This window comes from Xenopus tropicalis, chromosome 4 (assembly GCF_000004195.4).
Source record: "Xenopus tropicalis strain Nigerian chromosome 4, UCB_Xtro_10.0, whole genome shotgun sequence".
Taxonomy (NCBI): Eukaryota; Metazoa; Chordata; class Amphibia; order Anura; family Pipidae; genus Xenopus; species Xenopus tropicalis.
The window spans coordinates 21,762,295-21,781,540 of record NC_030680.2 but is presented as its reverse complement, the minus strand read 5'-3'; the positions used below and the strand labels follow the sequence as shown (position 1 = coordinate 21,781,540).

Sequence of the window (19,246 nt, the reverse complement as noted above, 5' to 3'; positions counted from 1 at the left end):
TTGAGAGATACAAACATTTATATTTATTTATCTAACATTATACAGAATGAAAGGAAAATCAAACATACAGAACATTTACAATCACAGATTTATTATAATTTAAATAACCCGCGGCTGCGCTGAGGCTGGGGCATCTCCACCCACACATTGGCTCTTCCTTGTTCATTACATGAGCTGCTACTTGGTACGTTACATACAGGGCAAGAGAATAAAGGGGACATAAACCCTCTGCCTCTATTCCTTCCCCCAATTAAAAAAAGTTGCAAGAGATCCTTTTCAATAAGAAGTAATTTGTTGTATTTAATCTGAGCTATTTAATCTTCCTGGGGCCTCCTCGCCCTATATAACTGTTAATATTATACTGTACGTTTGTCATTTTGATTGCAAGAAGTGATGGCAAATCATGGGTGACCGCTCATAGTTATATATTTACAATTTATTGCGCTGTAATCAAGGGTGAATATAATGATGTTTAATGCCCTTGGCAACCATTGCATGAAACCAAGCACTGAATAACTAAATAGCACTACAGCTATGGGACCTGTTATCCACAATGTTTGGGACATTTATGGATAAGAGGTCCTTCTGTATTTTGGATCACCATGCCTTGTTTTGTCTTCAATAAGGAATCATTATATCTTAGTTGGGATCAAGTACAAGGAACTGTTTTATTATTACAGAGAAAAAAGGAATTGTTTTTTACATTTTTAATTATTTGATTATAATGGAGTCTATGGGAGATGGGCTTCCCGTAATTCGGGGCTTTCTGGATAATGGGTTTCCGGATAATGGGTCCCGTACCTGTATATAGAGGTACGGGACCCATTATTAGTGGTGAGAAGGCCGGCCAAATATCCGTAGGGACTTGCAGGTTTATCCAGGTTCCAGGCAGGTTCAGGACATCAAATTGCTCCTGTAATGGGTCACTGGCAGATGGGAGGCTTAACCCTTTCCTCTAGTGACTTTAACCCCTCACCCCCTGGTCTACAGACATTGGGCCTGCCCCAACCCCGCCAGTGAGGAGGGGGCAGTTCCAGCTTCGGACTGGACCGCCCAGATCTGATTCCCTCCAGGGCACTCCCATGATCTGCCGTCTCCCTCCCCCAACGCGCTGCAGATAAGTTTCTCTTAGAAGTGCTTGAGGGAGGGGGACGGAGGGTGTTGGGGGCCTCTGCATGGCGGGGGGGTTGTGAAGGCAGCAGGGTCATTGAGGGGTGCAGGGGCCCCTGAGGCAGAAGCCCCGGTGGGCCCTGCACCCCCCAGTCCAACCCTGGGCAGTTCTAATACAAGTTTACAGGACACGTTGGGTCGGGGTTCACAGGGTGCAGCTATGGGCCATATATATGCCGATTTACACATTACTAATGTCTACCCTTCTAATATTTCATCAGGGGAAGCCAAGACTGCCCTGCGATCTCCTTATGTTAGATAACAGCAAGGTACCCACTCTTATAGACTAGATATTCACTGGAGCACCCTCATCTCTAATGCCGGCCATACACTTATAGAGCCGCTCTTTTGGAGAGGTCACCAATCGAGTGGATCTTTGCACAAAATGGCCACCTTTGTGTCTGGCCAAATCAGTCCAAATTCAATTATCTGGCCCCTTGGCCATTGATCGTACCATAACGGTCCCTGGGAGGTAGAGAAGATCTCTGTGATGGAATCTCCCAATAAAGCAAACTCCATATATTATCCAGCTTTGCTGCAATCAATCCTAGACATACGCAGTCTCTATAGTAACCATCCAGCAATGTACGATGGAGATGCCTCAGAACATGCATTTATTAGGGTAAACTTCTGAGAAGAGATGGTTTTAGGTTCCTTTTGAGCTCAAGAACTTTGTCCACCTCGTCTGCCTCCTGGAGCTTGTGCCATTGCGCAATGGGTCGTCGGGGATGAGCCAGCATGTCGGACCAATGGCGCAAAGCGTTTCCTGAGGCTCGGCACCCCAAAAATAATTTTCCAATCTGCTCGTTCTTTCCCACTTTGTCGTGATCCCACACAGATATGATCAGGTCTAGATTCTGAAACAGTCGCAGATAAAGATATTATTTCTTATTATATTCTTCTCAAATGAACAAAAAACATTTGACATTACAGCCAAATTCTAATTCTAATGGGGGTCACTGACCCCGCCAGCCAAAACTATTGCTCTGTAAGGCTACATTTTTATTATTATTGTTCATTTTTATCACTTATCTTTCCGTGCTGACCCTCTACTATTCATATTCCAATTTCTCGTCTAAACCGCTGCCTGGTTACTAGGGTAAAAAAAAACCTAGCAACCAGATAGCTTCTAAAATACCAAATAGAGAGCTGCTTAACAAAAAGCTGAATAACTCTGAATATCAATATCTACAGCATATTAAAAGTTAATATAAAGGTGAACTTCCCATTTAAGATAAACTACTGTATGTTTTAATTGGTCTTCATTTTTTATACTTTTTTGAATAATTTGCTTTGCTCTTTAAAGGCTATACTTATATTGTTTTGCTAATTTGTATTACTTATCTTTTACATTACTTATCTTTTATCTATTTATATTCCAGTTTATCATTCAATCAGTGGAGGTTAATAGAATTACAGCTTTGTTTCTGGAAAAGTACTGTGGGAAGATCATGTTCTGAGGGGCAATTCCTACTGATGCCACTGCAGAGGGGCATTTTAGTGATGCGTCCGTGTATCTTGCAGTCCTACCTTCATTTGTTCCAGTGACACATCAAAAGTAAAGGATTCATTGAAATATGGCTTCAGAGTGCTCTTTTTCACTGCTGTCTTTTTCCGCTTCCATTTTTTTCTGTTTAGGGCCAGGTGAACTTTCACATATGGATCTATGAGAAGTTGGAAAAGGCCATTAGCGACAAGTCAGGGAACTGCTCCATGGAGGAGGTTTCAACTGAACACATTAGAAAAGTAGTTGTCAAAGTTTGTCAGTTCAAGTTCCACTTGAAGGTCCAACCTTTGACCATAGCTCATGAAATGGGTACAGATATTGGACAATACTGCATTAATGGTCATTTAGCCATAGTTCCAAGAATATCTAGGAACTCAAATATATATTCACCTCTAAATCTCACCCTAACTGAGCTGAAGCCCAAGTGTATATAGGAGAGCAATAGATGCATAGTTGGTGAACCACTAAACTAGAAGTAGTAATTGATGGTATCACTACTAGGGGGTTAGAGCAGGGGTCCCCAACCGCCAGGCCGCATACCGCTACCGGGCCGTGGGCGGCTTTCAAGTGGGCACTAAAAATGGAGGCGGCGCATATATAAAGACATGATATGATGCGCCGTGCGTTATGCGTCGCGCATATAAAGACACACATAGAGGCACAGATAAAAGGCGCGCATGAACGTGCAAATGAACGCTGTGCGTGCGCAGCCGGTCCGTGGTGAAAAAAAGGCTGGGGACCCCTGGGTTAGAGTTTTTAGAGCTGGGATGGATCCACCTGGCCATTTGATAGCAGGTCTACCATCATTAATTGAGAAGGGCCCCCAGCAAGATAGGTGCCTTAGTAATTGGAACTATTCTTCTCTGCTGCTTGTTGATAGATATAATTGTATGTGCTCTCATATTGCTACTACCATGTTCTTTCATATTTCTACTATTGCTGTTCTGTTATATTACACACATTCCATGCATACAAATGTGTATTTTTTAACTTTAGTAGCTTTATTCTGTAGAAGGAACTGACACGTCTCCATGTGGTTGCAGCAACCCACACCCATCCTTTTAACAGAGGTGTGAGACCAATCTCTCTTATAAAAGTTAATGGTGGAGGAGGATCAAGACTGTGAGACCAGTGCCTTGGTCAGAAGACACTTTGCCCAGGAAGTGCAACCATGCAGAAAGGTGCCTGTATGAGTATGAGGTAAGTGACTCACCTGAGAATCCATCGGAGTCCATCCTCTTAAGGTTCTTTGCCTCTAGAATTATGATTGTGAGTTTCCCACTGCTAGGCACATATCTCAAAGAGAAGCAAATATCTCCCAAGTGCTCATGCTGCAGAGTCAAAATGAGTAATTATCAGTTGTTTTTTTAAAGCAAAACACAGTTAAATTATTTTTTTAAGAAGAAGGTGAGTGAGGAGAGGAGCAAAAACATTTTGGATGGTGGATTTGTGGTCTAAGGTCTTCTGGTGAGCTCTTGGCACCCCAGTCTGACTCTGTATGGAAGCCGATCATTACTAATCTACTATTCATGATCTCCAGGTTACATTTATGTAGCTGTACACACAGCCTAGTGTACCTCGGTCTTCCCAGCAGGGCCCAGATCTTTCCAGTCCTCTATTACATGCTGTAAATTCACTTCTCCCAGGGGTATGACCATCTCTCCGATCACATCATGCTTCAAGAAGCGGTTGAAGTCAAAGATTTGCACCACAGCTGTTGTCCTGGGGACCTCTTCTTGAGTTACCTGTGACAGGCACATGGGATCTAAGTATACTGTAGTCATGGAAATTCTCTGCCTAGCCCGCTGGTGTGTGGCCTGCTATGTATGGCAAATTAGGTTTAATATATACAGGCCCAATAACATGAAGGTTGAGTACGTGCACTGGCCCAGGATCATGAGTTAGCCTCAGTGTGCTCTCAGAGATCCAAATACGGAGTAAAAGTTACGTGGCCCAAGATGGCAGCTGCCAACACCACCGCTAAAACTGGAGTTCTGACCTTTGGCAGGGATGATGTTCACAAAGGAGCATAAAGGACTAGTGTAATAGTGTGATATACTGATACACACATTCACACTCATCCATGTACAAATCCTAACACACATACTGTATCTGAGATTTGAGATTAGCCTTTGTTTTCCCCAGCCCTACCTGTCTATTGGGTGCCAGCCAGTGCCACACTGTACCTTGAAGACGAAAGACTCGTTAAACACAGGATTCAGTGTCTTGCGATTCACTTTGGTCTCGAATTTCTTCCGAGTATCATTGGTCACGTATACTATGGCATAAGGGTCTGATGTCCCCCCAAGGTCCATCGCTTTTAGAGCAGCTGCTTGCTTAACCCCGACGGTGAGCTGTAAAAACAAACATGGGGAGGTAAATCTGACAGTGAAGCCATCCCAGCTACAGATTATGCCTCTTATAATATTATTCTTTTATACTTATTGAGATTGGTATAGTTTGTATGCAATGCTCCACACCTTTGTGTGCTGGAATCTATAAAATAGGAACTTTATAAAGAGACATGCGCGGGGTGCAAATGCGTGCCCCTTAGTGCTCCTTTAGAAACCAATCCTAGCCAGCAGCGTTCTACACCTATTTCCTTACCGCCTACCATAGGGGGAAAAGCTTAATGATTATATTCACTTAAGGGTACCTAACATATAGTCATCCTATTGGGTTTCCATGGGCTTGGCACCTATTGGCAGAGGAGCCTTGTGCCCACAAGTGAGTGCCAAACTTGCCATGACAGCACTAATGCTAGAGGCCAACCGGCAATACTGCGCCCACAGGGTAAACATGGGAGTGGGAACCGACATTGCATGGAGCTTTTTATCATTACTTGTACACTAGTGCTAAGCACGGCCCCCAAAATGTGCAAATTTGTATTGAGGCAACTTCTTAGGCCTTTCAAAGGCGCCTGATATAAATAATAGTATTCTAAACCAGGAAAAGCCTACTGATATCCTTCTCAGATTAATGACACATCCTGGAACAGAGAAAGACTGTTGGATTTAGGAGACATTAGACTGACCATTTAGGATTTAGAAGGTAATCTGTTTTTTCATTGACTAAAGCTTCCTTTAGAAGTCACCGCCTGGGAATTCTCAGCAAGCTTTCTGCCAGTTTTTTATATGCTGACACTAGTCTTAAGGCAATGTCACATGGTGCCACCTTTTTTAGTAGTCCAAAAACACTAAAGTGCCCAAAACAGCCCCACAAACTTATATTGAAAGCACTGCAGCATTTAGCACATTAGCACTGCATTCTTTTTTAAAAAAAACAGCCCCACCTGACATTGCCCTTAGGCTAGCACTTACTGAGGGCGGATCAGTAAATAAAATAACAATAATCTGACAAAAATATTCATTCCTAGCCTTTTATAGCCCCAGAAGCCTTTACATGCACCACGTATCTTAGGTGCTGCTATATTTAAGGTATGGAAACTCATGAGAAGAGAAGTTTTTAGTTACCTCCTCCGTCTGGAAATTGTATTCCAGTGAGTACTGCACTCGGCCCCGATATTCCACCTTCTCTCCTTTCTGCAAGTTCCCTGCTCCAGGCTGAACCTGCAAAGCAACAATGCCATTTATATCACTGGCTTCTTCTGCAATCAATTTGCATTCAAAGTTTATTATAGTTCCACCCCTGCCAGGCCCAGACTGACAATCTGTGGGTTCAGGCAAATGCCAGAGGGGCTGCTGTAAGATGCTATAGACAGTCACTATTTATTGGGCTGGTGGGGGCGCTGTTTGGGCCTCTATATACATTTATTTTCTGCATTACAGAAGCAAGAGGATTCTCTTGAACCACACTATGGACTCACTTGTCCAGGACGACTTGGATGAAGTTTTATTATGCATTGTTGGTTAGGAATCCATCTTTTTGGTTGCTGGACTACAGCTCACATTATGCTTTAACCACTAATAATTTGCTAGGCAATGCTGGGTGGGACAACAATGGCACATTAAGCTTCCCTTAAACATCCCCTGCTGTCTCCATGTTACCAGTGCAGCTGAGATCCTGGCACTCACCAGATGCGTGGTTAAGTTACCCGGCACTTTATCCATGTCGATTTTTTTATCTTTCTTCTTCTTGTTTTTCTTACTTTTGCAGCAGCAGCAACAAATGCAGATAATAAAGAGGAGGATGATGAATAGGGCCAAGCCGGCCAGTGCATAAATAGCCCATCGGGGCACTGGGAGAAGAAGGGTTGGTGCAGCGGGTGGGGAATAGATAGAAAACAGAATGGAAACACATTATTAATATAGGGATTTAATCAATATCTGGGATTACAGCAAGTAAACTAGTAGTTAGCCATGAATAACATATATTATACATATCTGATTTGGAAGTCTAGCTCATTAGGAATAAAGAGGTCCATGTATAGGTAGCAGCATAATAGGTGCAGCAGAAGGCAGTGCTGAAGAGGCACAGAACCCTGTACATAATGCTTAACATACAGAGACAGTCTTATAAACAGCGAGGCCCAATTGGGACCATTGGCGGGGCCACCTACACAAGGCGTTGCCAGCTGGCACAGGGTTCCAAGGCTGGGTGGGCAAATAGAGGGACTATTTGACCACCTCAGTCGCTCTGTGACTGTTGTTGTAACCCTGCATTTATTACCTCCATTGGCCCCCAACATGGCACAATGTGGCCCCCAAGCACTGGGCACTGATATACCAAGCATACTACAGACAGTGCTACCCTGGGGTAGCAGTATGAATGCAGTGCCCACTTTGTGTTTAATGTCCCAGAACACACAGCATTATCGGGCAACTGTTGTTGGGGGCAGGCTGGATAGATTTATGTGCTTATTCCCCCTGGTGTGGGACCCTATTGGGCCAAATAGGTATAATTGGCCTAAGGCTGGCCCTGTTAACATAATTACAGGGCTCTATTGCTACTTGCGCCCATTGTTGTTCCATAGCTTGCCTGTCTGCGCAAGCCAGGGGGCATCTATGTGCTGCTCCCAGCCCACCTCTCATGAATACAGTGCTGACAAATGTATGTAGCTCTGTATTCACAAGGAATGTGCACACCATCCTGAAGCAAGAACACTTGCACCTATGGGCACCAAGCATAAGGTGGGGCGCAACCATGGTACCATGCATCTGCAGTTTGCACATTGCACCCTGCCCTTATAACCCACTTTTTTTTCATCTATATTTAAGACAATAATGCACAGAGTACTTACAGGGGATTTGGTTCAAGATGCTGTCGATCCAGGATTCAGGCTCCTTGGTGGTTGTAGCGTATATGGTGGTGGCCGCGGTGGTGTTTGTCGAATTCCTCGCCATGTCTGTCACTGGAGAGATGAGGGATTTACCCTCCCAGTTGGCAGAAAATCAGCCTCTAGTGCCTAACCCCTGTAGGGCCACAAATGTTACATTAGGGCACTTGTTTTATATATGACATTCAATAATTGAACAGGATCGATGTATCCGAGAAACCACTGGCCCTTCTGCAGGGACCAAGCTGAAAAGTATGCAGAGAACAGGAACAGAGGAAGGAAGGGATTTCCCAGCAGGATGAACAATAGGAAATGTTAAATAACTGCCCCCCAGGATTGCTGCTCTGTAAAACAGCCCTTTAAATCAGTTTTCCCATAGGAATTTCCAAATATATGTTCTCCTGGTAGCCACAAACACAATAGTCACCCTCCTTCCCTGCATGCTGGGAGCTGTAGTCCAACAAAAGCAGGGTTGTACTCTTAAAGCAAAATTGCTCAATAAAACTTTTCCTCAGCTCTCCAGAGCCAGCAACCTCATTAAAAAGCTTTGCCCACTCTTAGTAAATAACCCAATAAAATATTAAGCCTTATGGCTCTGCATATATTTAGCTGCGCTCCTGTATACTGTATATATGCTCCTGTGCCTTCCTTATGAGCTGCCGTTGTTTGCACCATAACTGGTACGACTGTGATCATTTTCTTCTAAAACCAGACTGACATGTTTTTCTTGTCCCTTTGCTAATTGCCTTTACTGACTGAACTGTAATAAATACCATAGCACTACACTAGAACCTCTCACACAGTCTTCCACTCCATACAAGTACTGTGTTCCCCACGCCGGGCAAAATGTAGGAATGGCATATTGGGCCTATCTCTAGAAACTGGTAAAAAATATATATATTATTCCCAGAGGCACCATCTCTCCCTACTATACCTGCTATCCCACAGCCCCAGTCCCTTCCCAGAGTCTATTATCCCCCCACTGCTACTATAGGCACCATCTCTCCCTACTATACCTGCTATCCCACAGCCCCAGTCCCTTCCCAGAGGCTATTATCCCCCACTGCTACTATAGGCACCATCTCTCCCTACTATACCTGCTATCCCACAGCCCCAGTCCCTTCCCAGAGGCTATTATCCCCCCACTGCTACTATAGGCACCATCTCTCCCTACTATACCTGCTATCCCACAGCCACAGTCCCTTCCCAGAGGCTATTATCCCCCACTGCTACTATAGGCACCATCTCTCCCTACTATACCTGCTATCCCACAGCCCCAGTCCCTTCCCAGAGGCTATTATCCCCCCACTGCTACTATAGGCACCATCTCTCCCTACTATACCTGCTATCCCACAGCCACAGTCCCTTCCCAGAGGCTATTATCCCCCACTGCTACTATAGGCACCATCTCTCCCTACTATACCTGCTATCCCACAGCCCCAGTCCCTTCCCAGAGGCTATTATCCCACTGTTACTATAGGCACCATCTCTCCCTACTATGGGCCCGATTCACTAAAGTCCGAAATTAGGAGTGCTATTTATAGCATGCGTTAAAAATCTTATCACTTCTTATTTTTCGCTCGATTCACTAAAAGGACACTTGTCATAATTAAGAAGCGATGTTCTTGGCATTATTTATCTTGCGACGACATATTTTCAAGCAATATATTACGCAGCGCACAACATATTACGCAACGTGCGATATTTTACGCAGAGCGCAATTTATTACCCACGTAACCATTACTTTCTGAAGACTACCGTTCTGAAAATTTTGCGCTCTGCATAAAATATCACGTGCTGCGTAATATGTTGTGCGCTGCGTAATATATTGCTTGAAAATATGTTGACGCAAGATAAATAACGCCAAGAACATCGCTTCTTAATTATGACAAGTGTCCTTTTAGTGAATAGCACTCCTTATTTCGGACTTTAGTGAATCGGGCCCATAACCTGCTATCCCACAGCCCCAGTCCCTTCCCAGAGGCTATTATCCCTCCACTGCTACTATAGGCACCATCTCTCCCTACTATACCTGCTATCCCACAGCCCCAGTCCCTTCCCAGAGGCTATTATCCCTCCACTGCTACTATAGGCACCATCTCTCCCTACTATACCTGCTATCCCACAGCCCCAGTCCCTTCCCAGAGGCTATTATCCCTCCACTGCTACTATAGGCACCATCTCTCCCTACTATACCTGCTATCCCACAGCCCCAGTCCCTTCCCAGAGGCTATTATCCCTCCACTGCTACTATAGGCACCATCTCTCCCTACTATACCTGCTATTCCATAGCCCCAGTCCCTTCCCAGAGACTATTATCCCACTGCTACTATAGGCACCATCTCTCCCTACTATACCTGCTATCCCACAGCCCCAGTCCCTTCCCAGAGGCTATTATCCCCACTGCTACTATAGGCACCATCTCTCCCTATTATACCTGCTATCCCTTCCCAGAGGCTATTATCCTTTCCTGACAAGCCTTGCCATTAGCCCCATTGTCAGCCTGGCATGCCTAAATAGGGACGCATTTATTCATGTATTCAGTGTAATATAAGAATGAGAAACATTGGTTATTCTGCAGTATATTAATGTTAGTGAGTCACATTAATACATTTTATTTTCCATATACAAAGACATTATACTGGCCAAGTGTGGATTTTAAAAGCAATAGAAGTTTACTATGTGACAGAGGATCCTCCAATGAATGAAAGATTATTAGTTCAACAGTTATTGCTTTGAAAGGCGAGTGAGTTTTTTTTCTATTTCTATTTTTTCTATTTGTAATAAACATTTGGCCTTCATTCTGAAAACAATGGATAATGGTTCATTTTACAATGTCTACAGCAATACAATGTAACTACATGTAAGTTATGAAAGAGGCTTCATAAAGACTCATACAGATCAGGGGGTGCTAATGGACCAGCCATTGGTTATAATGGGACTTGAACTAGGAGTAAGCAGGACAGGCACTTGCCCAGGCACAGACTGGCAATCTGTGGGTTCAGGCAAATGCCAGAGGGGCTGATGTAAGATGCCATAGACAGTCACTATTTATTGGGCTGCTGGGGGCTGTTTGGGCCTCTGTGTACTGGAAACTCCAGGGCCTATTTTGACTCTCAGTTCAGACCTGCACCTGCCTAGGGCCCACTGTTTGGGGGCCACAGTTAGGAAGTGAACAGCTATTGGATTGGGAGTGCCAGGGTAGGTGTGTGCCTATTAACATATATGTATAAAGCCCCAGCATATTCCGCAGTGCTGCACCACAGGAGGAAAGATCTATTAATATTTTACTAATCCTGCCACAAATCTCTGCTTTACAATCAAACTCTGCGGTGCCACACACACACCTTTGCTTGCTCTCAGCTTAACCTGTTCTCTCCCACACGTATGATCCGTGTGCTGCTGACGTGTTGTGCATGTACATAATATTATTCTATCTCTTACAGGGATCTCCCGGGATTGTGGTGCTCCCTTGTTGTGTTCTTATCACACCCCGCACTGCACACTACTCTGCACACCTGCCCTTTGCACACCTGGTTTTACAAGAACTGAGCACATTCCTTTGGCTTCACTTCCCTTGTTTGCTCCCCGATTTGTGACTCTCCCTCCTCCCTGATCTGTACCCACAGCCTGACGGGATCCAGCCGCCTTCAGGCCCCCCTCACATTATAGTGAGCTTCTACAGGGGCAGGGCAATAAGGCACTCAGGGGTGGGTCACTAATATAGGGTGTTACAGGGACAGGGCAATAAGGCACTCAGGGGTGGGTCACTAATATAGGGTGTTACAGGGATGGGGCAATAAGGCACTCAGGGGTGGGTCACTAATATAGGGTGTTACAGGGACAGGGCAATAAGGCACTCAGGGGTGGGTCACTATAATAAGGTGCTACAGGGCCAGTTACAGGGCAATAAGGCACTTAGGGGCAAATCCACTCTAATAAGGAGTTATAGAGTCAGTGGCAAGGCAATAAGGCACCCAGTGGCCATGTTGCTATAATAAAGTGTTACAGGGCTAGTGACTATAGGGTCAGTGATAGAGTGTAATCTGCAGCTGGATCACTATAATATGATGTTACAGGATGAGTGACAGGGTAATTAGGTGCTCAGGGTCCTGGTCAATATAATAAGATGTGGGCCCAGGTAACCAGTCAGGGATCCTGAGAGATTTGCAGCATGGGGCAGCACCAAATGGAAGGGGTGCCTGGGGTGCCCTACTAAGAAACAAGAGCAGCTCACCTTTACAAAACTTCCAACATTTTCAACCAGTACTTCTCAAATAATACGTTTTTCCCAATTTCCAACTTTTGTAACAGGTTTTAAAAACTTGAACAAATGTAGTTTTCCCTCCCTCTCAAGTTTCCTAGAAGCAGATCACTATTCACAATCCCAGGTTCTCATAAAGTGGTAGTTCACCTTTAAGTTAAATTTTAGTATGTTTTAGAATGACTTATTCTTAGCAAAGTCTCCATATTTTATAGTTTTTGATTATTTGCCTTCCTCTTCTGCCTTTTTTCATCATTCAAACGGGGGTCAGTGACCCCGGCAGCCAAAAAATTATCTCTCTGTTATTTTATTATTATTGTTACTTTGTATTACTTATCTTTCTATTCAGGTCTCTCCTGCTCATGTACCAGTCTCTAATTCAAATTATTGCCTGGTTGCTAGGGTAAATTGGACCTTTCCAAATAGCTAGCCATTAGTATTGCAGACTGAAAAGCTAAATAGTTCAAAAACCAAAACAAAATTGAAGACCAATCCAGCCAGTCTTGCCACAACAGGGTTGCCACCATTTTAGAACTTCCCTACTGGCCCAGTCTGGGGGCGTTGGGAGTTGAACTGGGTTTTTATCGGGAAGCTGGGGATTTAGTGAGTATGGATGCTAGGAGGTAGATAAAGGGGCAGATCTGAGGCAGGCCGGGGGTGGGTTATATAGCATTACAGGTTTTACACCGGCAAGTACATTGCCTGTGAATTTGTAATACCGGCCCGGCCTTGGCTGGTATTCTACTGGCTAGGCCAGTCAAGTACTGGCCAGGTGGCAACCCTAGGCCATAACTATTCTACTGCAGGCCCTCTGCCGTCTACCAAATTCGGTTTTAGTAGAACCCTAAAACAGTGCCCTTGGGAGCAAAAAAATCCAAAAATACCATGCGTTTTGTGTGTTCTGTACAAAGGGGAAAATCTTTGTAACTCTCATCCTGTAATGGAAACATGGCACATGGAAATATTTAAGGAATGTACTTGGGTCTCACCATGTAATAGAATGTATATTCCATTCTTAAGCATCACATCAAGCAATGAGCATCGAGCAAGGAAAGTCAAAATACAATTGGTTGCTTTGGGTTAGTGCTTTGGCGCTTGGTGCCTTTTTAATAATATACCTTGTGCCTGAAATAATAAGGTGGCCACAAAATATTGTTTTATATCTCTCAGTGTAATTCAATGGTTCCCCCATAGGGCCCAGATCTGTGATGGGGGGGCTCCCTGACAGGGGGAGATTTGGGAGATTTGGGTGAGTGCTTATTTGTGCCCTGGGTACCCCTGGAACTATAGCAGGGTGACTGTTACCCCAATGTTTCTATATACCTGTAACCTTGTTATGGGCTAAGGGGGCCCAGCCTGAAGGCCAGTTAGGGGGAGATTTGGGGTGAGTGCTTATTTGTGCCCCGGGTACCCCTGGAACTATAGCAGGGTGACTGTTACCCCAATGTTTCTATATACCTGTAACCTTGTTATGGGCTAAGGGGGCCCAGCCTGAAGGCCAGTTAGGGGGAGATTTGGGGTGAGTGCTTATTTGTGCCCTGGGTACCCCTGGAACTACAGCAGGGTGACTGTTACCCCAATGTTTCTATATATCTGTAACCTTGTTATGGGCTAAGGGGGCCCAGCCTGAAGGCCAGTTAGGGGGGGATTAGGGGTGAGTGCTTATTTGTGCCCTGGGTACCCCTGGAACTATAGCAGGGTGACTGTTACCCCAATGTTTCTATATACCTGTAACCTTGTTATGGGCTAAGGGGGCCCAGCCTGAAGGCCAGTTAGGGGGAGATTTGGGGTGAGTGCTTATTTGTGCCCTGGGTACCCCTGGAACTATAGCAGGGTGACTGTTACCCCAATGTTTCTATATACCTGTAACCTTGTTATGGGCTAAGGGGGCCCAGCCTGAAGGCCAGTTAGGGGGAGATTTGGGGTGAGTGCTTATTTGTGCCCTGGGTACCCCTGGAACTATAGCAGGGTGACTGTTACCCCAATGTTTCTATATACCTGTAACCTTGTTATGGGCTAAGGGGGCCCAGCCTGAAGGCCAGTTAGGGGGGGATTTGGGGTGAGTGCTTATTTGTGCCCTGGGTACCCCTGGAACTATAGCAGGGTGACTGTTACCCCAATGTTTCTATATACCTGTAACCTTGTTATGGGCTAAGGGGGCCCAGCCTGAAGGCCAGTTAGGGGGAGATTTGGGGTGAGTGCTTATTTGTGCCCTGGGTACCCCTGGAACTATAGCAGGGTGACTGTTACCCCAATGTTTCTATATACCTGTAACCTTGTTATGGGCTAAGGGGGCCCAGCCTGAAGGCCAGTTAGGGGGAGATTTGGGGTGAGTGCTTATTTGTGCCCTGGGTACCCCTGGAACTATAGCAGGGTGACTGTTACCCCAATGTTTCTATATATCTGTAACCTTGGTGGCTAAGGGGGCTCAGCTTGAAGCTCAATTAGGTCTCCACCTTGCGCCAATCCTACTTTGGGCTCATTATGGCTCCAACACTTGTGCCCATTAGGATCGATAAATGATGCCAATTTAATGCTCTATTAGTGATCTCTTAGTTTTGTATTCTGCAAACAACTGATTCATGCTGTAAGTCCTGGCCAGGCAGCAGAAGCCATTGGATTTAGCTATGGAAAATTGTTAGGTTGAGAGTACATAATTTTTCTGCTTTCTCAGATTTCAGTTTGAATCAGAGTTTTGGAAACTGTTCAGCTGAGTGAGCACACTGATAAACCATCTTAGAATGTCAAACGAATGAAACTATTATAATGTATTAAACCTCCACTACAATACAGGTCCATTTTTATAGCTTTGAAATTTCCACTGCAGCAGTACTGATATATTTAACCCTCCCCCTCAAATCATACCCACCATAGAAGTCATGTCATCAACATTTCAGATTTCCTTTCAATTAGTGCCACGTTAGACACTAGGAACACAAGGAGTGGCAAGACCAAAAGAGCGTAGGTTACAGGCAATGAAAATATTTTTCTAAGAGACAGCACAGGCAAAGGCGTTGGAGGCGGGCGGCAGAAAAACACCAGTGGAGCAGCTAAATGTGACATTAGCCTTAGTTTGAAAGATCTCTAGAACAGTGTTCCCCAACCAGTGGCTCTGGGGCAACATGTTACTCACCAACCCCTTGGGTGTTGCTCCCAGTGGCCTCAAAGCAGGTGCTTATGTTTGAAATCTTGGCTGGAAGGCAAGTTTTGGTTGCATAAAAACTAATCCACTAATCCAAAACTAATCCACTCTAAGTCTAATGCCAAACAGAGCCTTCTGTAGGCTGCCAGTCCACATAAGGGCTACCAAATAACCAATCAGAGCCCTTATCTGGAACCCCCAGACTTTTATTCATGCTTGTGTTGCTCCTCAACACTTTTCCATTTGAATGTGACTCACGTGTATAAAAGGTTGGGGATCCCTGCTCTAGAACAACAAAGCATTTACCCCAAGTTTTACCCCGATGAACTGACCATCACCCTGGACTTCCTGGAGTATCTTTCTAAATTTCACCCAAATCTCTTACTCTAAAGGGAACATTCCCAACATGTTTGAAATGCCCCACTGATTCTGTATACTAGATCACCTACCTACCTAGCATGAATCTATTCTACCAATCTGAAACTCAGCTTCATAAGCCTTTAGCTATGGTGGAATAAATGATTCTCGGGTGCCCAAATCACGTTCCTTGGGCTGTGTTTTGATAAAGCTGCTTGCTATGGTGAATAACATACATACTGTAGGGGTCATTTAGAAACACAGCAAATGTTATTGTGTGCTATTGTGTCCCATCAGCCTCTTCTGCTGTACACAAGGGTTTCTATTGATGCTGTGGATCCCTGCACCACCCTGAAAGTGGCAGCAATTCCATGGTTTCCACCAGGGCCGGAACTAGGAGAAGGCAGTAGAGGCAAATGCAATGGTGGGGGGCGCTGGGCACGTACCACTTCTGCCTGTGATCCCCTAGTTCAGGGTCCTGGAGGATCAGTTTTAGCAATTCTCTTGCTCTCTCCCCCCCTGCCCATCAGTATGCACGTTCATGCATGGGAGGGGGCACACAGGATCAAGGAGGTTGCTTTGGGCGCCCAGGTAATTGGCCCATCCCTGGAACTTCCCACGGCGGGTTGCGTCAACAGGAGCAGCAGACTCAGAATCACAAACTAAAGTCACATAATCCCAAAATGTTAGCGGCAACTTGCATCTGATTTGCTACCAAACATACATACAATTGCTTTACACATTGGACAAAAATGTGATGGGTGCAACTCCCTGTTTGACACAAATGAACTGTAATTAAAGGCAAAAATGCTTCATTATGAGTAAAAAAGAAAATGACGCTATCTGCTGTATCTGACCTGTCCCCTGTACCAACACTTTTATTCTTTATACTCCTAGCTGATGCTCATTTCCACCTCAAATGCATTGAGATATTATTAAATAATGTACATTTATTTATTTTATACAACTAGTTGGGGTTCACAGGAAAACAGAGCAACTTGCGGAGTGGCATCAAATCAGGAGTAGCCTAGAGAGACATTAAATTAAATGAAGGCTTCTATCCAGTTGGATGCCAGCAGGCAATGGAGCCCTCTGACCTTTGATCACTGCACATTTATGGAAGGTACGTGGTAATGGTGGCACAAAACAATTATCTCCTGAGCCAGGCTCACCAAACACCCCCCACCAATGCCACTGTGTATCCCTTGGTCTCCAACACTCCAGCCTGTAATTATCTATCCATTGTTATGCAAAAACAATGCATGCTGGGAACTTTGTGTAATGACAATAAGGTTCTAAGTGCCAATGTGATATTTATGCACCCTGTTGGGAACCTCTTTGCTATACTCACAGTATACACCTCATACAACAACAAGCCACACTAGATCCTTTGTAAAGAGATCTGTGACCCCCTGAACGCATAACACCAATTGTTCCAGGTCGTTATATTAGCTGGTGTATGCTTTACTGCATTGCTGTATTCCTGCAATTCCATTACTTTCATATCCTTCCTTTACCATTGGCACACTCTGTACCTAGCAGTCCTGGGACCCCCCAAGCAAAATGTTCTGTGTTGGGCCCAGTTATGCATAAAGGGTATGCCTTAGGGGTCTACTGCGCCCCTACAGATCGCCCAACTAAAAGCACCATGATAAACACGCATTGTAAAAAGCCTTTAGCCACCTACCTATAGAGAGTTTTGGGATTCCCAGGTGATCACATACTCAGTTCTGTGGCAGAGAGTAGAAAGTAACGAGAAAAAAATTCAGGATACAAAGAAAAAAACAAGTCCAGTGTATAGAAGTTATTACTGTTATTGTACAGGGGGGTTAATAGATAGAATTCTCATTCCCCGTGTCCCTGTGTACCCCACCCCCATACAACCAGCACCCCCAAAACAATAATTATAAAATAAAACCCAATTCCCAGAGACTGAGCCCAGAACTCACCTTATGTATTCAGCCTCCCTGACACCTGAACACTCCGTGTCTCTGTCTTGGCCCCCCTTTAGCCAACAATGAGAACTGGAAATTCAACTATGTGACTTGCATGGGGCTACCACACCCACAGGGTTACTCACAGCCTATGGCAGAGAGAATCTGTTACACAGAGTCCAACACCCAAGCACAGGCTTTCCCCTGACATTGTTGCACCAAAACAATAGCTGCCATTGGAAACTGCTGGGGAATGAATTTTACTTTCCCTTAGATTTAAAGTCACAGAGGTCAGTAAAAGACCCATTGTTTATTTATGTACAAATCACACGGTAGCTGAAAGATCAGTAATTTTTTATCAAAAATCGTTAAAGGTATGTGTGTCCAAACACGCTCCTTGTTCTTCTGTATAGGTAAGCTGAGCACCATTGGGTCCGTCCCCCTCTTCTGCTGCACCTATTGACCCAAAGGAACCGTGAAGCTACCACCACTCGGAACATTGCAATAACTCCTGGGTTCCCACAGTGAGATACATCAATAGGCACAACAGACTTGCACCCTAAAAATCACACCCAAACATTTTTTAATGCAGATGACAATATCCCAACTATGACAATTTTGACCACAAGTTGCGTCCAGTCTGTAAAAACGTGCTATTGCATAATTCTGTATTAATCTGCAAACAACCTAATTTACACTTGGATTGTGGAAAAAGCTTTACAACCCTTTATGCTTGGGATGCCAGCTTTGGAGAGCTAGGGGGTGCAAATGGGAGCTGTATGAAGATGTATGTGCCCCTTAAGTGGGCAGCTAGGTTCCACCAGTGCAGTTGCCAATAGCAATTAATCTGAATTCTACTTCCATCTTCTAACCTGTGGTAGACTGTTCAAAGCTAATTGCTGATTGGATGTTAGTGGCGATTGCACTTACCAGGAGCAACCAGTAGCAATTTAGCATCTCTGTTAGTAAATCAGCCCTTCTATGTCCAACGTGAGGCAACAGGATGTAGGGTGGGATTCCTGAGTGAAGAGGTAGGGTACAAATGTACTAGCATTTCCTTTCCTGTGTCCATTAATGGACTTAGGAACCAAAAACCTACTCTTCTCAGCATCACCCTGGGCTCTGGGTACATGTACATTATCCTGCTCCAACAGAATCAGAACTTACACTTAAGCTCTCCCACCAAATTTAACCTAGATAGATATCTTCCATACAGGATCCTAGCCCATTTACTTGGGGCACTCAAGTCACCACATGGGACAGGGTTGGACTGGCCTGCCAGAGTACAGGTATAGGACCTGTTATCCAGAATGCTTGGGATCAAGGGTATTCCGGATAAGGGGTCTTTCCGTAATTTGGATCTCCATACCTTAAGTCTACTAAAAAATCAATAAAACATTAATTAAACACAACAGGATTGTTTTGCATCCAATAAGGGTTAATTATATCTTAGTTGGGATCAATTACAGGTACTGTTTTATTATTACAGAGAAAAGGGAATCATTTAACCATTAAATAAACCCAATAGGGCTGTTCTGCCCCCAATAAGGGGTAATTATATCTTAGTTGGGATCAAGTACAGGTACAGTTTTATTATTACAGAGAAAAGGGAATCATTTAATCATTAAATAAACCC

At 44.4% G+C, this 19,246-nt stretch overlaps 1 protein-coding gene across 3 annotated transcripts; it reads right to left on the bottom strand.

Moving 5' to 3' along the window:
* syt8 (synaptotagmin 8) lies at positions 1-17,712 on the bottom strand. Of its 3 annotated transcripts, XM_012960380.3 has the most exons (10): positions 17,626-17,712; positions 17,364-17,406; positions 7,878-8,049; positions 6,712-6,875; positions 6,151-6,246; positions 4,864-5,031; positions 4,255-4,422; positions 3,891-4,008; positions 2,701-2,834; positions 1-2,027 (listed from the first exon to the last, which is right to left on the bottom strand). In XM_012960380.3, exons 3-10 carry the CDS (start codon positions 7,978-7,980, stop codon positions 1,788-1,790), a joined length of 1,191 nt encoding a protein of 396 aa, XP_012815834.1. In that variant the 5' UTR covers positions 7,981-8,049; positions 17,364-17,406; positions 17,626-17,712; the 3' UTR covers positions 1-1,787. The 3 variants fall into 3 exon arrangements, with proteins under 3 accessions (XP_012815834.1, XP_012815835.1, NP_001090787.1); XM_012960381.3 differs by lacking the exon at positions 17,364-17,406 and having other exon boundaries at positions 17,626-17,708; NM_001097318.1 differs by having other exon boundaries at positions 3,891-4,422; positions 17,626-17,663.
* Positions 17,713-19,246: the final 1,534 nt, after the last annotated feature.